Source organism: Amblyraja radiata, chromosome 10 (genome assembly GCF_010909765.2).
Source record: "Amblyraja radiata isolate CabotCenter1 chromosome 10, sAmbRad1.1.pri, whole genome shotgun sequence".
Classification (NCBI taxonomy): Eukaryota; Metazoa; Chordata; class Chondrichthyes; order Rajiformes; family Rajidae; genus Amblyraja; species Amblyraja radiata.
In genome coordinates this window covers 34,393,974-34,413,839 of record NC_045965.1, presented here as the reverse complement: position 1 = coordinate 34,413,839, position 19,866 = coordinate 34,393,974, and the positions used below count along the sequence as shown (strand labels likewise).

General features: G+C 43.1%; 1 protein-coding gene across 2 annotated transcripts in view; it reads right to left on the bottom strand.

Moving 5' to 3' along the window:
- The window catches only part of fggy (FGGY carbohydrate kinase domain containing), a 178,323-nt gene that overhangs the window by 32,561 nt on the left and 125,896 nt on the right, over window positions 1-19,866 (bottom strand). For both annotated transcript variants that reach the window (XM_033028522.1, XM_033028523.1), the window contains exon 13: window positions 15,909-16,029. In XM_033028522.1, the coding sequence (XP_032884413.1) occupies window positions 15,909-16,029 (121 nt within the window). The remainder of the gene's footprint in view (window positions 1-15,908; window positions 16,030-19,866) is intronic.

The following is a 19,866-nucleotide window of genomic DNA, read 5'->3' as shown; positions in this document are numbered from 1 at the left end:
TGATAAGTGGGAGCCGTTTTAAAAGCGAGATAGCAATAGTTCAGTCACTAGGCCCCTGTTAGAGTAAGAAGCAAAGATGGTAAGTTCAGGAAACCCTGATTAATCAAGGAAATTGAATGAAAGGATGGAAGCATACTCAGGGGTAAAACATTGTTATCAAATTAGTCCATTGAGGTTTATAAGGTATTTTGAAAATAATTTAAGATTGATTAGTAGGACTGGATGTTACAATCCCTATGATTTCACTACAATTGACATTCTTGGGTATGACCACTAGGTAAATTTGCTAACAATCAGACAAATCTTCAGTTGTGTACCTCAACGTCACTGGGTGTTTAGAATAGAATAGAATAGAAATAATTTTATTGCCACACAACCAAGGTCGGTGGTATTTGGGTTGCCAGCAGCGGTACAATAATAAAGAACACAACCACATTAAAATTTTACACAAACATCCACCACAGCATTCATCACTGTGGTGGAAGGCACAGAGCTTGGCCAGTCCTCCTCCATTTTCCCCCGTGGTCGGGACCTCCACCCTCCACAGCCGTTGCTGCGGGCGTCCAGATGGTAAGGGACAAAGTCAAAGTCCAGGTGAGTCCAGGATCGGCTCTTCCCAACCAGAGACCGCGGCTTCAGGCTGGTGTAGGCCGCAGGCCGGCGGTCAAAGTTTTAAAGTACCTGCCGTGCCGCAGCCGGAAGCACCACAGTCTGCAGGGCCGGCGGTCGAAGCTCCCCTCCTGGGGTGATGTTAAGTCCATACCGCGCCCGCGGTAGAAGATGGCCGCGGGCCGGCGGTGGAAGCTTCTTCCCCCGGGTCCCCAACGTGAGATCCCGGGCTGTAGACGCCGCACCAGCTGGAGTTCTGCAGACCGCTGCTTCAGGCTGCCGGCTGCCGCGGGCCAGCGTAACGGAGCGCTCCCCTCCAGCGAGGTCTCACCCGCTCCTCGCCGAGAGTCCACGCTGTGCCCGCCGCTGAAGCTCCGGGCGCGTCTCCGGGAAAGTCTGCGCCGATCCATGCTGTTAGGCCACGGGGGAGGCGACCTGAAAAAGTCGCCTCTCCATGAAAGAGGCGGCCGAAACGGTTTCCCCCTTACCCCCCCACACCACCCCCCACACATAACTCACAAAGAAACATTAAAAACTGACTTTTAAACATACTAAAAAAATAAAAAAAAGTTGAAAAAGACGGACACGCTGCCGACAGGCGCTGCCAGTGCAGCGCCCCCTACCGAGGGAACCGAGGGTTTCGGCCTTTAATCACAAGACACCCTCAGTCGAGGCAGGCCCACCGCAGGATGATCAGACCTGGGTGTGTGTCTTATTGTTAGCCTCTAGATGGCCACGTGGCAGCCCAGACAGCATCTTTCCTCTTCAGCCACAGCCAGTGACTGCTCCGTTCGGCAGCATTGGCAAGTTATTTTATTGCCCTCCTTTGTGCCTGCCCTTTGACTCCTACTTACCTCAGGAGCCTTGCGGTGGAACTGGCTACAAAGCCCCAGCACCCCACCTCCACTGGACACACCCTTACACTCCAACCTCTCTCCTCTGCCTCTGCTGCAAGGTTTGAATATCAAAGCTTTTTTCTTTCATAAGCCTCGTCCACAGCCTCCTCCCATGGGACCGTCAGCTCAATGATGAAAACACGCTGACAGGAGTTGGACCAGAGAACGAGGTCTGGTCGCAGGTTGGTAACTGCGATTTCAACTGGGAACGAAAGCCTCTGGCCTAGGTCAACACGCATTTCCCAGTCCCTGGCTGCGTTCAGTGGGCATGAGTTGAAAGGCAAGGGGTTAGTACTCCGTTTCTCTCCTTCCCGGATGAAGGATGGTATTTGCGGGAATGTTATTTGGGCATTGATAGACATGGCGTTGGTGGTAACTCTCTTGCACTTGAGTTCCATGTGACCTTCCTCCTCTCAACGCCATCCCACGTCATCCAGCGGCCTTGTTTGGCTTGGGATATGGCTTTGGCACACCTGGCTGCTTCTTCCTGGTGGCGCACCTCCTCCACCACCAGGTGCCGACGTTCAGCTGGAGTAGCCTTTTGCCAGGTAGGTTTAATTGCTCCCAGGCCAAAGCCCCCTCGGCCTTGTTGGACATGGCCCACTATGTCCTGGTGTTGGAGGGGGGATTTTGCGTCCAGTACCACTGCTGCTGGAGTCCATTTCTTCCCTCTTGCTAGGGTTGGAGCGATACCTCTTATTATTGGGTCCCGGGATTCTGTTAGTGTCACGTCCAGCCTCACTTTGGCACATTTGTATTCCTCCACCAGGGTTAAGACTGGCAGTGAGAGGGCTCCATTCCCATAGAGCCCTATGCTGCTGAGGTATCTCGGTAGCCCAAGCCACATCCTCACTTGTGAGTTCACCAGTCTCTCCAGCTGGTTGACATGGGATAAAGTGACCTCGTAGATGGTAATTGGAATGCTATTTATTGTCATTCAAACCTAGGTTTGAACGAAATTTCATTTCTACAGTTTTTTACATTACAAAAAAACCCAAGACCCACACTTAACACAGTTTACATAAACATCCATCACAGTGAATCTCCAACACCTCCACACTGTGATGGGAGGCAAAGTCTTTATCTCTTCCCTTTGTTCTTCTCCCATGGTCCAGCAGCCCAACTGCAGCGACGAGGCGTACTGGGGCCCCCGGTGGACGATGGTATGACATGAGTCGGGGCAGTAGACCGAAATGAAGGCACCAAAGCTTCATCTTTTCTGGGAGAGCAGTGTTGTTGATTTGCTTGAGGCCACTGATTGTATCCTGCCTGAGTTGTTCCACCTGCTCTGCATCCTTGAGGTATGCGGTGTACCATCGCCCGAGGCTTTTGACAGGCTTTTCCAGGACAGTTGGTATTGTCTCGTTATTGATGCGGAACCTTTCGTCAGTAAGTCGGCCTTTCATGATGGAAATACTGCAGGATTTGCTGGGTTTAATCACCATTCGTGCCCATTTTATGTTTTCCTGGAGTTGGTTAGCACGCCTTTGGGTTGGAGGGCCATAAAACCAGGGTGGGGTTAGAGGCCCTTTCTTGGGTTAGAGCCCCAAAACTTTGGTTGTAGTTGGCAGACTGCAGCTGCTTTAACGAGAGCCAAACACGCTTCATCGGGTGAGGGGTTGCCCAGGGTTAGACTTGGTATCCAAATTGGTGGGGTATTAAAATACAGGTCTTGCCTTCGATTGGATCGTTGCCGGGAGCGCAAATTAAAAAGGTGCTCTCTGAAAAACGGCATTGATAACTCACAGCGCGAAGCGGCTAGGCACTGGATCCTCAGTATCCAGCAGAGAGGAGTGTCTGTGTGTAGGTATCTGAGTCTCTCCCTGAAGTGACAGACGAAGATCCTCGAGAAGGTACTGGGCTTGGACGGACAGAGTATAGATTGGCCGGAATACTCCAGTCGGTTCAAGAATTAAAGTGGGCAATTTTAGTTTGATTCGAGAGTTTGATTTGATAGTAAATTAGAGGGAAAAACTTGAATAGGTATTGAGAATAGCAGAGCGATGCATATTTGCCCGATGCATTTGTATTGTTTAACCCTTGATGGTAAAGGGGCTTCTATTATCAAGGTGGAAAGAAATTATCCCTGGATTTGGCATTCTTGATTGGATTTAGGATAAAATTAATAGCAAAGGAAATTGATTGTTTAAATTTGAACAGCTGGGAATTCAACAGGAATTGGAAGGGAATTGTATTATTGGCTACAATGCTGTGGAATGAGAAAGATGAAACGGGCATTGAAATTTGAAATAGTAAATTGAAGGCTGAGACTGAATTTGGTTAAATTGGAACATTTATCATGGTTTGCTTCAAATTAAAGTCACGCCTGTAGGGGAATCTGGACCGAACCCAGCTGAAATTTATATGATTACCCGTCATCAGATATACATATTATAACCGTGTGATATGATGAAGGCTAATTAGTGTAAATCCTAAAACAATAAAGAGTATATTAGGGAACAGAATAGGAACAGGGTAATATAATAGGTTTGAATAGGGATAGTATTGCAGAACAATAGCGGATGTACGGGGAAGCATGAGTGCATGAAGGTAACTTGCTTTGTCCCAAGTTTTTCAGGATTTTCTAGGTTAGGTTCGACTGTGGAAGGTGATGGAAGACTGGGCAGTAACATAGATGGAGGGAATTCGTGCCCACGAAAACTCGGGAGGTGAAGACTCTTCAGACAGAACTTGTGAAGTTATGCCCATGAAAACTCGGGACACTTGACAAGATTCTGGGAAGAAACATCATCATCTTGTGTTGCTGATAAATGGAAAATGTAAAGCACACTTTCGTATATCTGGTTAGCTGATTATTGAGCCATTTTAGTTATCATTAATGATGGGTTATCATTATGATAAAAAGGAAGGAATGTCCTGGCTAAATTGGAGAGGCTAGGACTTCAAAATGGGGTAAAAGCTTCAGGGTTGTTGGGAGATTTGGTCTATTTGGAGTTGCTCTCTGCAGATCTGGGACAAGCTGCGAAGAGGTGCCAGTGTATCTGGTGCTTAGATACAATTTGCAAGCAAAGAATGAGAACATCTGCAAACCCTGTCAATTAGATGCAAAATGCATAGAATGGATTGGATGGCTGCAAACCAGACATACACCTTGTAAATAATTGTAAATAATGGTGCATAGTTTGACTTTGCCGAGTGTTGATTGGATGAGGCATTGAGCCTTGTCTGGGTTTCTGGCAGATCAGGGTAAATGTTTCTAAGTTGACTACCTTGCAAAGTCCCGTTTGAATATAATGTATTACGCTACTGTATTATTGGGTTATGGAACTGTCTGTTATGTATGGGGTTAATCGATATCTGTCATTGGATTATTAAGAGATCAGGCCCATGTGGTTTGGCCCCTCGAGGTCCCGGGACATATAAAAGTCTGCTACCATGAGTTCCAGCGTCGATCTTCTGGGAGAGCGCTGACTGCGTGAACTTCTGGAGTCTCTGTCTGAGCGAGGCCTAGAGGACTTGAACAGGCAGATATGAGGATCGAACCTGCTGTGGATAGGTACAGTAGTTGAACTGTAACGCGCTTTTGTTAAAATAAAAATTTGTTGTTTCAAGTGCTTGATTCAGTGTTTTTACTGAAACTAGACTGGGGGGAAGCTTAGAAACTAGCAATTTTCACGGGTACATGGTTCCTTTAAAGTGGTGTCACAGATAGATAATGTGGTCAAGAATGCTTTTGGCACATTGGCCTTCATCAGTCAGGGTTTTGAGTAGAAGTTGGGATGATATGTTACAGCTGTACAAGGTGCTGGTAAGGCCACAGATAGGGTAAAGTTTTCAGTTTTGGTCACCCTGTTATAGGAAAGATGTTGTTAAGCAGGAAAGAGTGCAGAGAAGATTTACAAGGATGTTGCCAGGACCTGAGGAACCTGAGTTATAGAGAAAGATTGTGAAATAAGTTTAAATCCCCTACTATACCTACTCTGTTAGGCCTGTAGCTGCCTGTAATCTCCTGGCATATTTGTCCTTCTAATTCCCGTTGACGATAAATGCAATGTATTATACAATCTTCAGGGATAGCTGTTTCAAAGAACTGCCACAAGCAGAATAAACTGAATGGATTAGTTTTATATTTTCATCAAACTCTGAGGGTTGAGATTCCTAATATCCTTCCATGCCTGGTGCTTGCTTTTCACTGGGACACACCATCCTCTACCTAAAGCAGAATAGAAAGCTGAAAAGCAGGCGGGAAACTAGTTATAGGAATCCTAAATCTTTCAAGAGATGCACAGGCCTGCACCAACTACAGGTGCAGATCCGGCTCCACTCTTCAAAACCTTTGGGCAAGTGATGTTGAAGGAACAAGAAGAACACTTGGCTCTTTTCTTTGTGAATGTGATGCATTGCGGAAATACAGCTTTCGGAAACAATGGCTAAGTGAATCAAATATTAGATTGCATTTCAGATGCTGCATCATTTTTATAGTCAAGGTCTAATAACATTTTTGGAAACCTTAATTAGCTTAGTGGCCAATACATACCCAGTCACGAGGCACTTTCTGAAATTAGATGTATGGTGTGGCTCAATGCCCATAACACAGGAGAACACACGTGTGTCCATTCCCTTCACAGATGCTGCCTGACCCACTGAGTTCCTCCAGCACTTGTATTTTGCTACTTTGTCTGTGTAATGTGTACCTATGTGGTGAAGTCAAAGTAATGTTGTATAGTCTGGCAAAAGGAAACTGCCCAGCAAGCCAGAATATAGACAGCGGAGTTAGGGGATATGGGGAGAAGGCAGTAACGGGGTACTGATCGGGGATGATCAGCCATGATCACATTGAATGGTGGTGCTGACACGAAGGGCCGAATGGCCTATTCTTACACCTATTGTCTATTGAATATACAAATGAAAACAAAAGAGAACAGAGGGATTGCAGGCAGAAACGTCCGGTCGTGATATAAAAAGAAAGATAAACTTTTTAGTTGCATGTTTGACAGAAGGTGGAGAATGGGGGATAAAGAGGGACAGTAAGGCAGATAGAATAAAGATTGCATTGCTCAAAAATCTAACTAACTTGATATCAAATGACTTAATTGCAAAATTAGCAGTTACGAAAAAAAAATGTATGTGGTGGAAAAAAATGAAGATGACAGTTTCTTAATCATGTCATTTAACAATGAAAATGATGGCGAGAGATCAATACTGGTTGCTTGGCTAATCACTTTATTTAAACTTTACATTGGCAGGAACTAAGGCTTTATTCATTAAGGACTTAAACATAAAAAAGACAAATAATTCAGCTGGCAACTCCTGATATCTTATCCAGACATAGAGGGCTCTACTAACCTCCCACAATCAACAAGGCAGCATGCCAAGTAGCAGTGCAAAATGAGCTTATTGTCTTTGTTTCCCTGTGTTACCATGAACCATTATATACCTTTTTGAACTTCCTTTCACTTAATCCTGCCCTCCAGGTATCATAATCTTCTCCACCACTGAAAAAATATAATAGCTCACCTTTTTCGATTCACACACAATTACCGTTCTGAATCTAGCCCTAACCAAATTCTGCTTTAGCCATTAGTAATTGGTAAGCATTACAATTTTTTGCATTTTACATTATGCCATTTAGTTGCAGTTGACCTTGCATTTCCCAGTATGCTATTTAAAGCTGCCAAGCAAAACTGTGCTTCTTTTACAGCCGTGACTCATCAACATTCTCTCCTTCTTTCTTCATTTTCTTTCTGTCGAAGTTAGTTCACCATGACCAGGAGAAAACTAGTTTCAGGAGAGGGTCAGCTTCAACCTTTAAGGAGGTCATGAAAGTTTGTAGAACATGGAGCATGTATAATACATAGCAGGTGTTTTGGCAGACTTTATCTGGCCAATTCCTTTTTCATCAAGCAGTCACATACAATGAGAAAAACACTTGCTGCATGCTGCTATTAATCATCAACAACAATCTATCCTTTCTATGCTGTACTGATCCTTGGTCTCTTCAATAGGATGCATATGAAGAATGAGAACTGAGAAGGGGATCCCCCTTTAACGAATGATCAACACTCATATCACCTCTCTAAGGCATCAGTATCCGAATACAGTAAACCCATCATCCAGTTATAACAAACCATGGGGCGGGGGAGAATGTGTCTGTTATTGCTGATTGTCCGTTATAATCGAGTAAGGTATTATCATTATATGCAGTTGAAACAAAGAACTGCAGATGATGGTTAATACATAAAAGGACACATTGTGGTGCAGCACAGTGGCGGTGTGGTATAGTTACTGCCTCACAGAGCCAGAGACCAGGGTGCGATCCTGATTACGGGTGCTGTCTGTACAGAGTTTGTACATTCTCCCTGTGACCGCCTGTTTCCATGTTGTATCTCTAAATTCTAAATTCACAAAGTGCTGGAGTAAGGAATCGGAGGGGGTGTTAAAGAATTTAGCAAACAGGAGATCACGTAGTTCTATGCAGACTGAGCAGAGGTGTTCAGCGAAACGATAGCCAAGCCTGTGCTTGGTCTCGCCATATGTAGGAGTCCACACCTGGAACAGCAGATAGAGTAGATGAGGTTGGAGGAGGTGAAAGTGAACCTGAAAGGATTGTCGGGGTCCTTGGACGGAGTTGAGGGAGGAGGTATAGAGACAGGTGTTTACATCTGCTGCGGTTGCAAGAGAAAGCACCTGGGGAGTGGATAGTTTGGATGGGAAGGGATTTGCGGAGAAAACAGTCTCTGCAGAAAGCGAAAAGGGGTGGAGATGGGAAGATGTGGCTAGTGGTGGGATCCTGTTGGAGGTGGCGTAAATGTCAGAGGATTATGTGTTGTATGCGACGGCTAATGGGGTGAAAGATAAGAACTAGTGGGACACTGTCCCTGCAGTGACTAGGGGGAAGGGGGAGCAAGAAGAGTGGTGCTGCAGGGTACCGAGTAGACACATGTGAGGGTCTCATCTGTGAACAACATCCTCTCGAGATGGCTTCAAGCCCAAAACTTCTCAGTCATCCTCCAAAACCTTCCACAGTCCCGTCTTTGACTGTCGGCACCTTTCTATCTGCCACGCTGCAGTTACTGGTTTGGCACTGCCAAACTAGCAAGACTGGCAAAGGCACGTGAAAGGCAGATATTAAGGGAGTGTTAGTCGATTTTTCTATCAGAATGGCACGCTTTGATCTGTAAATTTGTGTTGTTTAGTCTGCTATTTCTATTTGTTATGATGAAGTGGGTGGTGTTACAATCAGCAGCTGAGTTGGGAACAGAATGGCATAATATGGTGAGTGCATGGTTGCATTTCCTGTTATCATGGTTTAATGAGTCCGTCACAAAGAGACTGTATAAATTAACTCCTTCTTCCCCATGTCCTGTTTCTCAGTTATCCACTCTGTAGTTGGTGGTGAGGACTCTACTCCATGAAGAATGAGTTGGGTAGCAAATGAAAGGTGACCAGGAATCTTGACAGTGATATATTTCAGCATACCGTTGGTGCCTTTGACAGCATGGCTTTTCTCCATATGTGCAGGATGTGCACGCAAGCACATCAGAGAATAGCCCTGTTGTTTGTAATTGTTGTGGTAAATCAAACGCAGATGGCAGAACACAATACCATTAAACGTGCCAGAGCACTAGACGTTTACTGCATGATTTGCTACCAATGATGAGTCACACCGCGGATGAACATCGACAGAGTGCAATCCTAACATGAAAATGATGCAGTACATTCACAAAGCACCATGTATGCCATCAAATGTACCTTGACAAAGGGTTAAGCAAAACATGGTCTTGATGCAATGTGCTCATTCTGTGTACCTTCTCTGGCAAGGGTAGTGTGAGGTACTGAACTTTCTTTGATTAAGGTTTGTTAACTTTCCTACATTGTAGCAGCTGCATTGCAGTCGGGGAGCACCTTGACAACTGAAGGAATGCGTAAAACAGAGAAAGAGTTTGTGAAGAGGTGAACCTTTCACGGTAATGCAAGGATTAAGGCATTGGCAGTTAAAGGACAGCTGCCAATGCACAGCAATTCAATATTGGGGTGATTAAGAGACCCAAATTGGAGGAGCATAAAGGGCCTGTCCCACTTACGTGTCCTTGGCACGCAAATTACGCAAGCTCGTGGTTGCGTTGAGACGCAATGGTCCCGCAAAGGTCGGGCGCGATTACATGCGTACGCACAGCTGTCTGGAGCGTGTGACGTCATTTAATAATAATAATAATAATAATAATATATATTTTTTGTCATTGCACATCAGTGCAACGAGATTTAGTATGCAGCTTCCAACCGATGTAAAAGAAAAGTAAAATAAATAAATAAGCTGTGTGACGTGACCATCCGAGGGAGACAGTCCAGGGGGGATGGAGGACACTCATCAGGGCCGGTTCAGAGCCGCTATAGCTCTGGGAATAAAGCTGTTTCTGAGTCTGGAGGTTCGGACGTAAAAGGCCTTGTAATGTCTGCCGGAGGGAAGTAGTTCGAACAGTTCGTTACAAGGGTGTGAGGAGTCTTTATGGATGCTGACGGCCTTCCTGAGGCACCGTGTGTGGTAGATGCCTTCCAAGGCTGGTAGCTGTGTCCCAATAATCCTCTGCGCTCTGTGGACGACGCGCTGAAGAGCTCTCCTCTCCACCTCCGTGCAGCTGAGATACCACACAGAGATGCCATACATTAATATGCTCTCTGTGGTGCAGCGGCAGAACATTGTCAGCAGCTGTTGGGGCAGACCAGTCTTTTTTAATGTCCTCAGGAAGAACAGTCGTTGCTGTGCCTTCTTGACCAGCGCAGCGGTGTTGGTGGATCATGTGAGGTCCTCTGAAATGCCCAGAAACTTAAAGCTGGACACTCTCTCCACACTTTCCCCGTAAATGGAGATTGGGGCGTATTCTCCATTATGGGACCTCCTGAAGTCAATAATCAGCTCCTTGTCTTGGAGGTGTTTAGCGACAAGTTGTTACGTGCGCACCAGTCCGCCAGGTTCTGCAACTCCGCTCTGTATTTTGTTTCATCACCGTTGGTTATCAGCCCAATCACTGTTGTGTCGTCTGCAAACTTCACGATGGTGTTGGTGTCGAATGCAGGAACACAGTCGTGAGTGAAGAGGGAGTAGAGCATGGGGCTTAGTACACAGCCCTGTGGTGTGCCGGTGCTCAGGGTGATAGTGGAGGACAGGTGCGGGCCCAGTTTCACTGCCTGCGGTCGCTCCGTCAGAAAGTTCAGGATCCAGTCGCATATCGGCGAGCTGAGGCCTAGCTGGTGGAGTTTGGTGGTGAGCTTGGTGGGGATGACCGTATTGAATGCAGAGCTATAGTCAATGAAGAGCATCCTCACATATGTGCCCTGTCTGTCCAGGTGAGTCAGGACAGTGTGAAGAGCCAGAGAGATGGCATCCTCTGTTGATCTATTTGCCCTGTATGCAAATTGATGAGAGTCCAGTGAGGCAGGGATGCTGGATTTGATGTGGGAGAGGACCAGCCTTTCGAAGCACTTCATTAGGATTGGAGTTAGGGCAACCGGGCGGTAGTCGTTCAAGTTGGTGACTTTAGACTTTTTCGGCACCGGCACTATGGTGGCTGTTTTCAGGCACTTGGGGACCGTTGCCAGAGATAGAGACTTTTGAAGAAGGACACAAAGCTGGAGTAACTCAGCTGGACCGGCAGCATCTATTAGGTATGTTGCAAAGCGTACCTGAAGCGTCGTTGAAAATCTGCCGCTGCGGGTATGCGCGATTTTGGCGCCGTTTAGAGGGGGGCGGGTTTAAAAAGCGATTTTCTCTAGGCTGTTCAAATCGAAGATGTTCAGCCTAGTTAATTATTAACGAAAAATCGCTGGAAGACCCCGTCGCAAAAGCTATTATTAGTTTTAAAGGCCTCGTATAATAGTTATAGTAGTTTAAAAATCAATCTCTAAACCCGCGACCACCAGCAACCGCAGGGTCTCATAGAGCAAATAACTGAAGGTAGGTTGTATATTGTAGGTTGTATATTTTTACATTAAAAAGGGCTTCTTAAGATCCCTTTATACAAAGTTTAATATTGCGAGTAGCTCATTTTGGGCCCATTATATCCCGCAGTATTTTTCTGGGCATTTGAGGGCACAAATCTACCGCAATGTGAACGTTCCAAACCAGCGCGTTAAATGGGCATTTATTTACAGCAATTGAACACTAAATTCCTTCCATTTGGTCTATAAATTAATGTAAATGAGATTTAAAAATCATGTTTTATTGTGAATTATTTGTGAATATTATTTGGACATTTAGGCTATTTAAAAATGTTAATCATTTATTAAGAAATGGATAGATGTTTAGATCTAGTAATTGAAGTCTGAAATTAGCTACAATTAGGTAACTAACTAATTATATGCTTTAATTTCAGGTCATCCAAGTAAGATTATTTTATATTTGTTTCAGAATGCTTCAATCTATGATAACTGAAAATTTCATTCAGTTCTCTTAATTTTTAAGAAAGTTATGGGCTTTTGACTGTTCACGATCACAGCTTTTTTGTTATGTCCATAGAAAATCAATAGGGAACAAGATGCTCATTTCCGAGTATGAAAATGGCCATAACTTTTTAAATACTTGAGATATGAAAGTGAATTAGGTGTCAAATTAAACTTATTTTTATGCTTTATCTGATGGGATAAATTACAGACTTGATTTTTTAAATCTCAAAATTTTGTAACATTGCTACATCTATGGAGAGAAGCAATGGGTGACGTTTCGTTTTGAGACTCTTCTTCAGTCTGAAAAGAAGGGTCTTGACCCGAAACGTCACCCATTGCTTCTCTCCAGAGATGCTGCCGGTCCCGCTGAGTTACTCCTGCATTTTGTGTCTATCTTCAATTTTCTTGGCCCCACTCTGGGAGTAGAAGTGGGGGCTGATCCGGACCGCAACGGCCGTGAGCCCCAGGCCGAGTTCAGCGATCATTTGCCTGCTTCTGCTGCTGTTGAAGGTGAGACGTTGCGTTGCACCAGGGTCTTGGGCCTGTCCCACTTTGGCCGTCAGTTCCGCGACATGCCGTTGGCGCGCGAAGATTTTGTTCACTACAAAAACTTCGGAGCCCCACGCGATGTCGCGCACAACTACATACCCCTTCGCACTTCTAAGTGGGACCGGCCCCGCGCGGCCATACGATGCCTGTGCACCTCAACACAACCACGAGGTCGCGTAATTTGCGTGCCAAGGACCCTTAAGTATGTCTGGCCCTTAAGTATGAAAATAAGTGGTGAAGCTATGGAGGGATTTAGAAAATGTGGAGAAAAATGTTCAAATTGATTTAAAGTCTATGAGACGATGATGAGCATTTCAGATCCAAATTGCCTGAGGCTGAGGTGGAATTGAATAATGTAAAGAATTATTCAGTGTATGTTTATGGGTCAATAAAGACACGTTTGTAAAGCATTGAGTCAGTTTCAAACTATTGTCATGGAGAAATTTGACAGTTTGGGAATGTATCTACTATACACTGGCTCGATTGTAATCATGTATTGTCTTTCTGATAACTGGATAGCACACAACAAAAGCTTTTCACTGTACCTCAGCACACGTGACAATAAACTAAACTAAACTGAAGATTGTGGCATGTCCACAGGTAATGGCTACAAAATATTTTCAATACTTCACTGGATTATGAATGATCTTGACCACTTTGCTTGTCAACGTGGATGTCTCCTCTCTATTCCTACACTTATCAGCACTTACTTTTCATCACCCTCGAGGTCCAATTCAGCTCATTCTGTGCAGTGGATCGTCTGCAAGGAGCAACTAGACTTCTGGGAACATATCCCTGAGATTCTTATCCTGGACCATTCTGATGGGTTTTGATACTCACTACTGTCAAAGATCTCTTCAACTATTTCTTAAAGGGCCTGTCCCACTTACGCAATTTTTTCGGCAACTTGCCGGCACCCATCATAGTCACAGCAGGTCGCCGAAGATTTTCCAAATGTTGAAAACCAAGCGGCGACTAGAAAAAGGTACGACTCTTTGGGCAACTACCCACGACCATACAGGCGACATGTCGCGGGATGATGCCGTTTGGTCGTGAGTTGTCGCCCAAAGAGTCGTACCTTTTTCTGGTTGCAGTTTGAAAATTGTCGGCGACCTGCTGCGACTATGACGGTGCCGGCAAGTCGCCAGAAAAATCGCGCAAGTGGGGCAGGCCCTTTAATGTCCATGATAATTAGATACACTTAAAAATGCTTGCAATAGGTTTAAATTATTTTTAAAAAGGAAAATTTATTATAGAAAAGAAAAAACACATTTAAGTTAATGGGGTAAAGTAAAATAAATTAAGCCTCTGGATTTATTGCTGAGTCTGATGATGGAATGGGAGGTCAAATGTACTGATATTTGATTTCCAGTGCGTCCTTGATCTTTGCATTGCAATTCAAAGTGATCAAAGTCAGGAAAAAGTTAACCTCTCCACTGCTACTAGCCAGGTGTTCTTCATGGAACTACTGGCAAGCAAGAAGCACAATCCTGTCTATGCAGCTGTGAGGAAATTCCAACTCTCAAGGGGTAGTAAATAATCCTCTTAAGTGGCCATGATGCAGGCCTCTTTCTGCTGCGGTTTCTGTCTATTCCCCCATTGTTCTCGCAGTTGGCTGTGTGTGTAGCAAGGTCTTGACCAGTATATCCCCAGATGTAACTAAATTTATAGGTGTGCACACTTGCACCAGACTCCAGTTAAACAGTAACAGTTGCTGCCCTTGAAAAACATGCACAGTGGAATTAAATTATTTTCATAGTGCATTTAAAAACCAATGGCTACTGTCAGATTGAAGTGGAAATTCAAAATATTGATCAACATTAACTTGATCTTCAATCAAATACCTTAAAACAAAATCAGTCCTTTAAATATAAAGATAGTCTTGATTAAAAACGTATGCCATGGAGACCATTCTCAATCAAAGCTATGATTAATGGTCTCCTGGGAAATAAAATTTCTTGCATTTTGTTTAAAATTTCTTATTTTTAAACATCTATCTGAATATATCTAATTTTCAAACTATTATCCATTTTAAGAATCGATTTTCATTCTTTCTTCAGAATAGTATTTTCTGGCCCATTAAAAAGTAGCTGTGAGCAATTGCAAAAATTAATATTGAAAGAAATAAAAGTAGTTCCCAGTAATATATTTTAGCATAAGTATATCATTTGCATTCCCAAAAAAACTTTTAAATATGTTTCTAAAGATAACTACCTTTTTTTCTTCAAATATATCAGCATAAAAGATTTTCAGTTTTTATCAGGAATTTTTGTTTGTTAGAATAAGAGTTGTATTTTTAAAATAAATGGTACTGTAACCACATCAAAGAGAGGTTTGCTGTTGTTGGGAAACACTGAATCACAAGATATGCTCTTTACTAATCTTTTTAAACAGGATCAGTCAGGAGAGTTTCTGGCTCCCGACCTTTACCCTATAAATTCCAGGTTTGCTTTGTGGGGATTTCCATGTCTCAAAATCAGGACCTTTGTCCAATGTTTTTTTTGGATAACTGGAGAGTTTTCAGCATCAGCAAAACCTTCTGTTTTTAACTTAATCCCGTCATTATTTTTAAAGCCACGTTATTTAAAAGGAGATTTTAGTCTTTGATTCCATAATCTACTATGGATCGCAAAGGAACACTGGATATTTGTTAAGCTTCAAACATTAAAATGTTAGAACTTAGTAAAAACCATTTCAAGGAACACTTATAAACTTGGCATTTTTTCTGATATTCTGTAAATACTCATATGATCAGACAGATCTCCACTCTTTTTGAGTAGTTTTACCTGGGGGATAAGTTTTAAAATGAAATATACAATCTTTGTTCTATTAATACTAAAGATGTGGTCAGTGCCAAATTCAAATGTCCATTGATCTGGAATGTTCAACGTACTTTTCCCTTTTCACAGATGCTGCAAACATTGCTGCAGGATTTTTAGGGAATTTTCTGTTTGGAATTTGAAGGATAAATAAGGAAGGAATAAAGAAGATTCTCCATGCTTTGGCAGTATTATCTGACAATGATTGTTTAATGTGAGGCAGTGGTTACATGGAAGTAGGTACAGATCTGTCATGTTAAACAGGACTGAAGGGCTGTTTGGCCTACTTCTGTTTATTTGATCCTAACAGATCAAACTCAGTTGAGAGGAACCACCAAATGAAAACCTTTCGTAACAAACTGTGATGTCACAAAGAGGTGCCCTCTGACATTTTGACTGATCCACTGTTGTATCAATACAAGTCTAACTGCTCTCTCTGAATATATACTATGCAGCTCTTGCACATGTGGTGTTGATTCAATGCAGCATCCTTCTTTACCTTCATGTCATCATGTTCTTTCTCTGTTTGTTAATTAGTGAAAGTTAGGATCGTTGCTCTGTTTAGAAAAAAAAAACTCCTAAATTGCTGAATTTCCTCTTTGTTTTTTAGTTTTCCCTCTCCCCACTTACTAACCTGAAATATCCGAATGCATTTGGACAAATAGGAGATTCTTGCTCAATCCACCACACATAAAGAGAGTATTGATTTGATGTCCTGCATTCTGCATTGTTTCCAAAATGTGACGGGTTCCCAGCTGGACAAAAGAAAATGCAGCCATCAATTTAAATACAGAAGCAATCAAAACATTTCTCTCTGAAGACGAATGACCAGTTTTACCAGAGGTCCTGGATGTCCGTGTATCAGATGGTGTCACGATGTCAAGAGCACCCATTCTTCCGTCACCTCTAGAATTCATCTCTTTGGTCCATGTTTGGACCAAGGCTTGATGAGGTCTGGAGCTGCCTGACTAGTTATTATCCAGATTGGTCAGTCCTGCTTTGTGTGCACAGAACAAACCTTGGCAATTTTCCATTTTATTGTATCGGTGCCAGTGTTGTGACTGTACTGGAACAGTTGGGCTCGAGGCACAGCTAGTTCTGAAGTGAAGCTCTTTAGTAATACAGCCAAAATTATAGAGATAATCAGCATGATAATAAGCCCTTTGACCCATCTCCTCCATGCCAACCAAGCTAACAGCTAGGAGGTTGTCTGGTCTTGCAACCTTTGTTGCTACAGACATCACAGCTTTATATTTATATAATATAGGGTGGAGACTGAAGTCTGTGAAGATGAGAATCTCAGGGGAATCAGAGATGTATTCTCTATTCAGCACCAGTGGCTGAAAGGGATTGTGAATACTTCAGATAAGATAAACTGGGAGTTCAGTCAGGTTACTTTGTCCAAAAACTGTGTTTTCATTGAGGTGGAAAAGTTAAGAATGCTGGACAATAGCCTAGATCTATTATCACTCATCTAAGACAAACCACTAAAGTGTAAAAGCATGCTCTTTGTTTTCCACTAGCAGGCAAGCTGTAATGAATAGACTAAGCTGATCCTACATGTAATTACTTGCTTGCAGCATTGCTATATATTGTTCTGCTATGTTAACACATTTCCTCTTTAAGAACATTTTGTATATTTCCTCTCGAAGTGTGTAATCAGGGGCATGACAATAAAGAAAACAGGTTTACATTTGGCTGGATTGCACTCAATGTGTTGTATAACTTCTTGTTTTTGACTTCTTCCATGATCAGAGATTTTAACATAAACACTAAAAATTATTTGAAAGTAATTAAAAACATAGTTGCTAATTAATTTAAAAAACAAATGACATAGTAAAATAATTAATGCTATACAAAGAACTAACCCAAACTTATCTTTCAAATGAAGGCTGGTGACCTAATAACAGTGCACTTGTAGGCCATTCAGCCGCTCATGTTTACTGCCAATCACTACATAGCACAGGAACAGGTCCTTCAGCCCACATTGTCTGTGCTGAACGTGTTGCCCAGTTAATCTGATCTTCTCTGCCATATCCCTCCATTCCCTGCATATCCATTTGCCTATCTAAAAGCCTCTTAACATAATTTCTTATCTACTTCTACCATTACCAGTGGCAATGCACTCCAAGCATCCTCCATTCTCTCTGCAAAAAATCGTTACATCTGTACATCTTTAAGCTATCCCCTTCAACATTAAAGTTCTGCCCTTTAGTTTTTTACATTTCCACCCTGGGGGAAAGGGTTCTGACTGTCTGCCCGATAAGATCTTAACTAAGCTTTTGCCTCAACGCCACTTTCCTATAATAACTCCATATCTTTTGATGTTGTTATTATTCAAAAATATATTAATCTTTGTTCAGAGTATACTAAGCGGTTAAATCTCCACAGCCTTCTCGGGTTGACAATTCAAAAGATTCACTAACTTCTGGATAAATAATTTTATTCTCAACTCAGTCCACTTTATTTTGAGGATGTGACCCCTGGTAATTGACCACCTAGTCACAGAAAGCATTACTTCTGCATCTATCTTGTCAAGCACCGTTAGAATTTTATATGTTTCAATGGTATGGTACAGCAGCTGCACTGTTGCGGACAGGAAGGCACTACAACGGGTGGTGAAAACCGCGCAGCACATCATCGGTGCCCCGCTCCCTGCCATGGATGCCCTCCACCGAAAACGGTGTCTGAGACGGGCTGGGAAAATCATTAAAGACCCCTCCCACCCCAACCATGGACTGTTTGCCCTCCTCCCATCAGGTGCCTCAGGTCTCGTACCAGTAGGATGAGGAACAGCTTCTACAATTATACCATCACATTGCTGAACTCGGAGTCCCGCCGATAGATTTCTCCGGTCCGTCCATCCCCATTGTTTAATTATTCTGTATTTTTGATTATTCTGTATCTTCTTTTTTTTTTAAATTTCTATATGCACTTCTACTACGGACTGACGCAAAACTGCATTTCGTTGTACCCATACTTAGTATTTGTGCAATGACATTAAAGTTGAATTGAATTGAATTGAATTGAATTGAGAAGTGCCAGCTATGGTTGACATAAGATTTAAGGACCAGATCTGAAGTATGTTCAACTCCTCAGTTCAACAACTAATGGAATCCCTCTGGACTAATGGTATCCAGGGGCAGAGCAAGAGTTAAAATGCAGGTACATTTGACTTTCACTGTATTCACCTCATCCACAGTGCCGTATACAGGCTATCTCTATGTTACTTCCACCTAGACTGTAGCACGTTCCGGCTCATTATGAGCAGTTAGTCTGCATAATTCACAGAATCATTTGAGAAAACGTTGATACAAACAACACAGGTTTCTTGTCAAATATTACTACCATTGTGAGATTAGTAAAGTCAAACTCTAATGTGATGAGACCTGATCAGGATAGTGTAATAATTAGTATTGTGAAGAAAGCAAGACTTCCAATCATTTCAAGAAAAAACAATATTTATTCAGTCTTATTTCCAAATTACCACATAACTACTGGAACTCAACTAGCATACACAAAGTTCAAACATAATTAAGAACTAATATGAGGAAATTCTACCCAGAGTAATCCCCAAGAGAGTGGTGGCACCAATATTTTGGAATAATTCACAAAGCATCGGTAGATTAGACTGCTTCCATGTGGTGATTTAGGATGGATCAAGAAACGTTCTCATTTTAGTTACCATGTAAACTAAATGGGCAGTGGTATGCGGCAATACCTGAATGGTTGATTTAAAGGTAGAAACAAGGAGCTGCAGCTGCTGGTTTCCAAAAAGGACACAAAGTATTGGAGTAACTCAGCATCCCTGGAGAAGATGGATAGGTGACATAAATGACAGTCTGAGGAAGGGCCCTAACCCATAATGTCACCTATCCATGTTCTCCAAGGATGTTGCCTGACCCGCTGAGTTAAACTCTCCTGAGTTTGCCCTGATTTGAACTCGGAGATTTACGGTAATGGCCACTCGTCGGTACTTGGGGCTCTTGTGGACATTTTTCAACATGTTGAAAAATCTTCACGAGTCTTCCCGTGCTTACCTGCCATTAGCGAGTCTTCCCGAGTACCTGCCGTTAGCATTACGAGCCGCTAAGCGACGTCCCCGAGCTCCGACGTACCTGCTACGTTCATTCTCCGTGTTTACCACGAGTTTGATTTTTTTTTAACTCGGGAGAGCTCTTGGAATTATCTGAATGGTGGCCGATTAGGAAAATATTATCTGAATGGTGGCCGATTAGGAAAAGGGGAGATGCAACGAGACCTGGGTGTCATGGTACACCAATCATTGAAAGTAGGCATGCAGGTGCAGCAGGCAGTGAGGAAAGCGAATGGTATGTTAGCATTCATAGCAAAAGGATTTGAGTATAGGAGCAGGGAGGATCTACTGCAGTTGTACAGGGCCTTGGTGAGACCACACCTGGAGTATTGCGTACAGTTTTGGTCTCCTAATCTAAGGAAAGACATTCTTGCCATAGAGGGAGTACAGAGAAGGTTCACCAGACTGATTCCTGGGATGGCAGGACTTTCATATGAAGAAAGACTGGATAGACTCGGCTTGTACTCGCTAGAATTTAGAAGATTGAGGGGGGAAC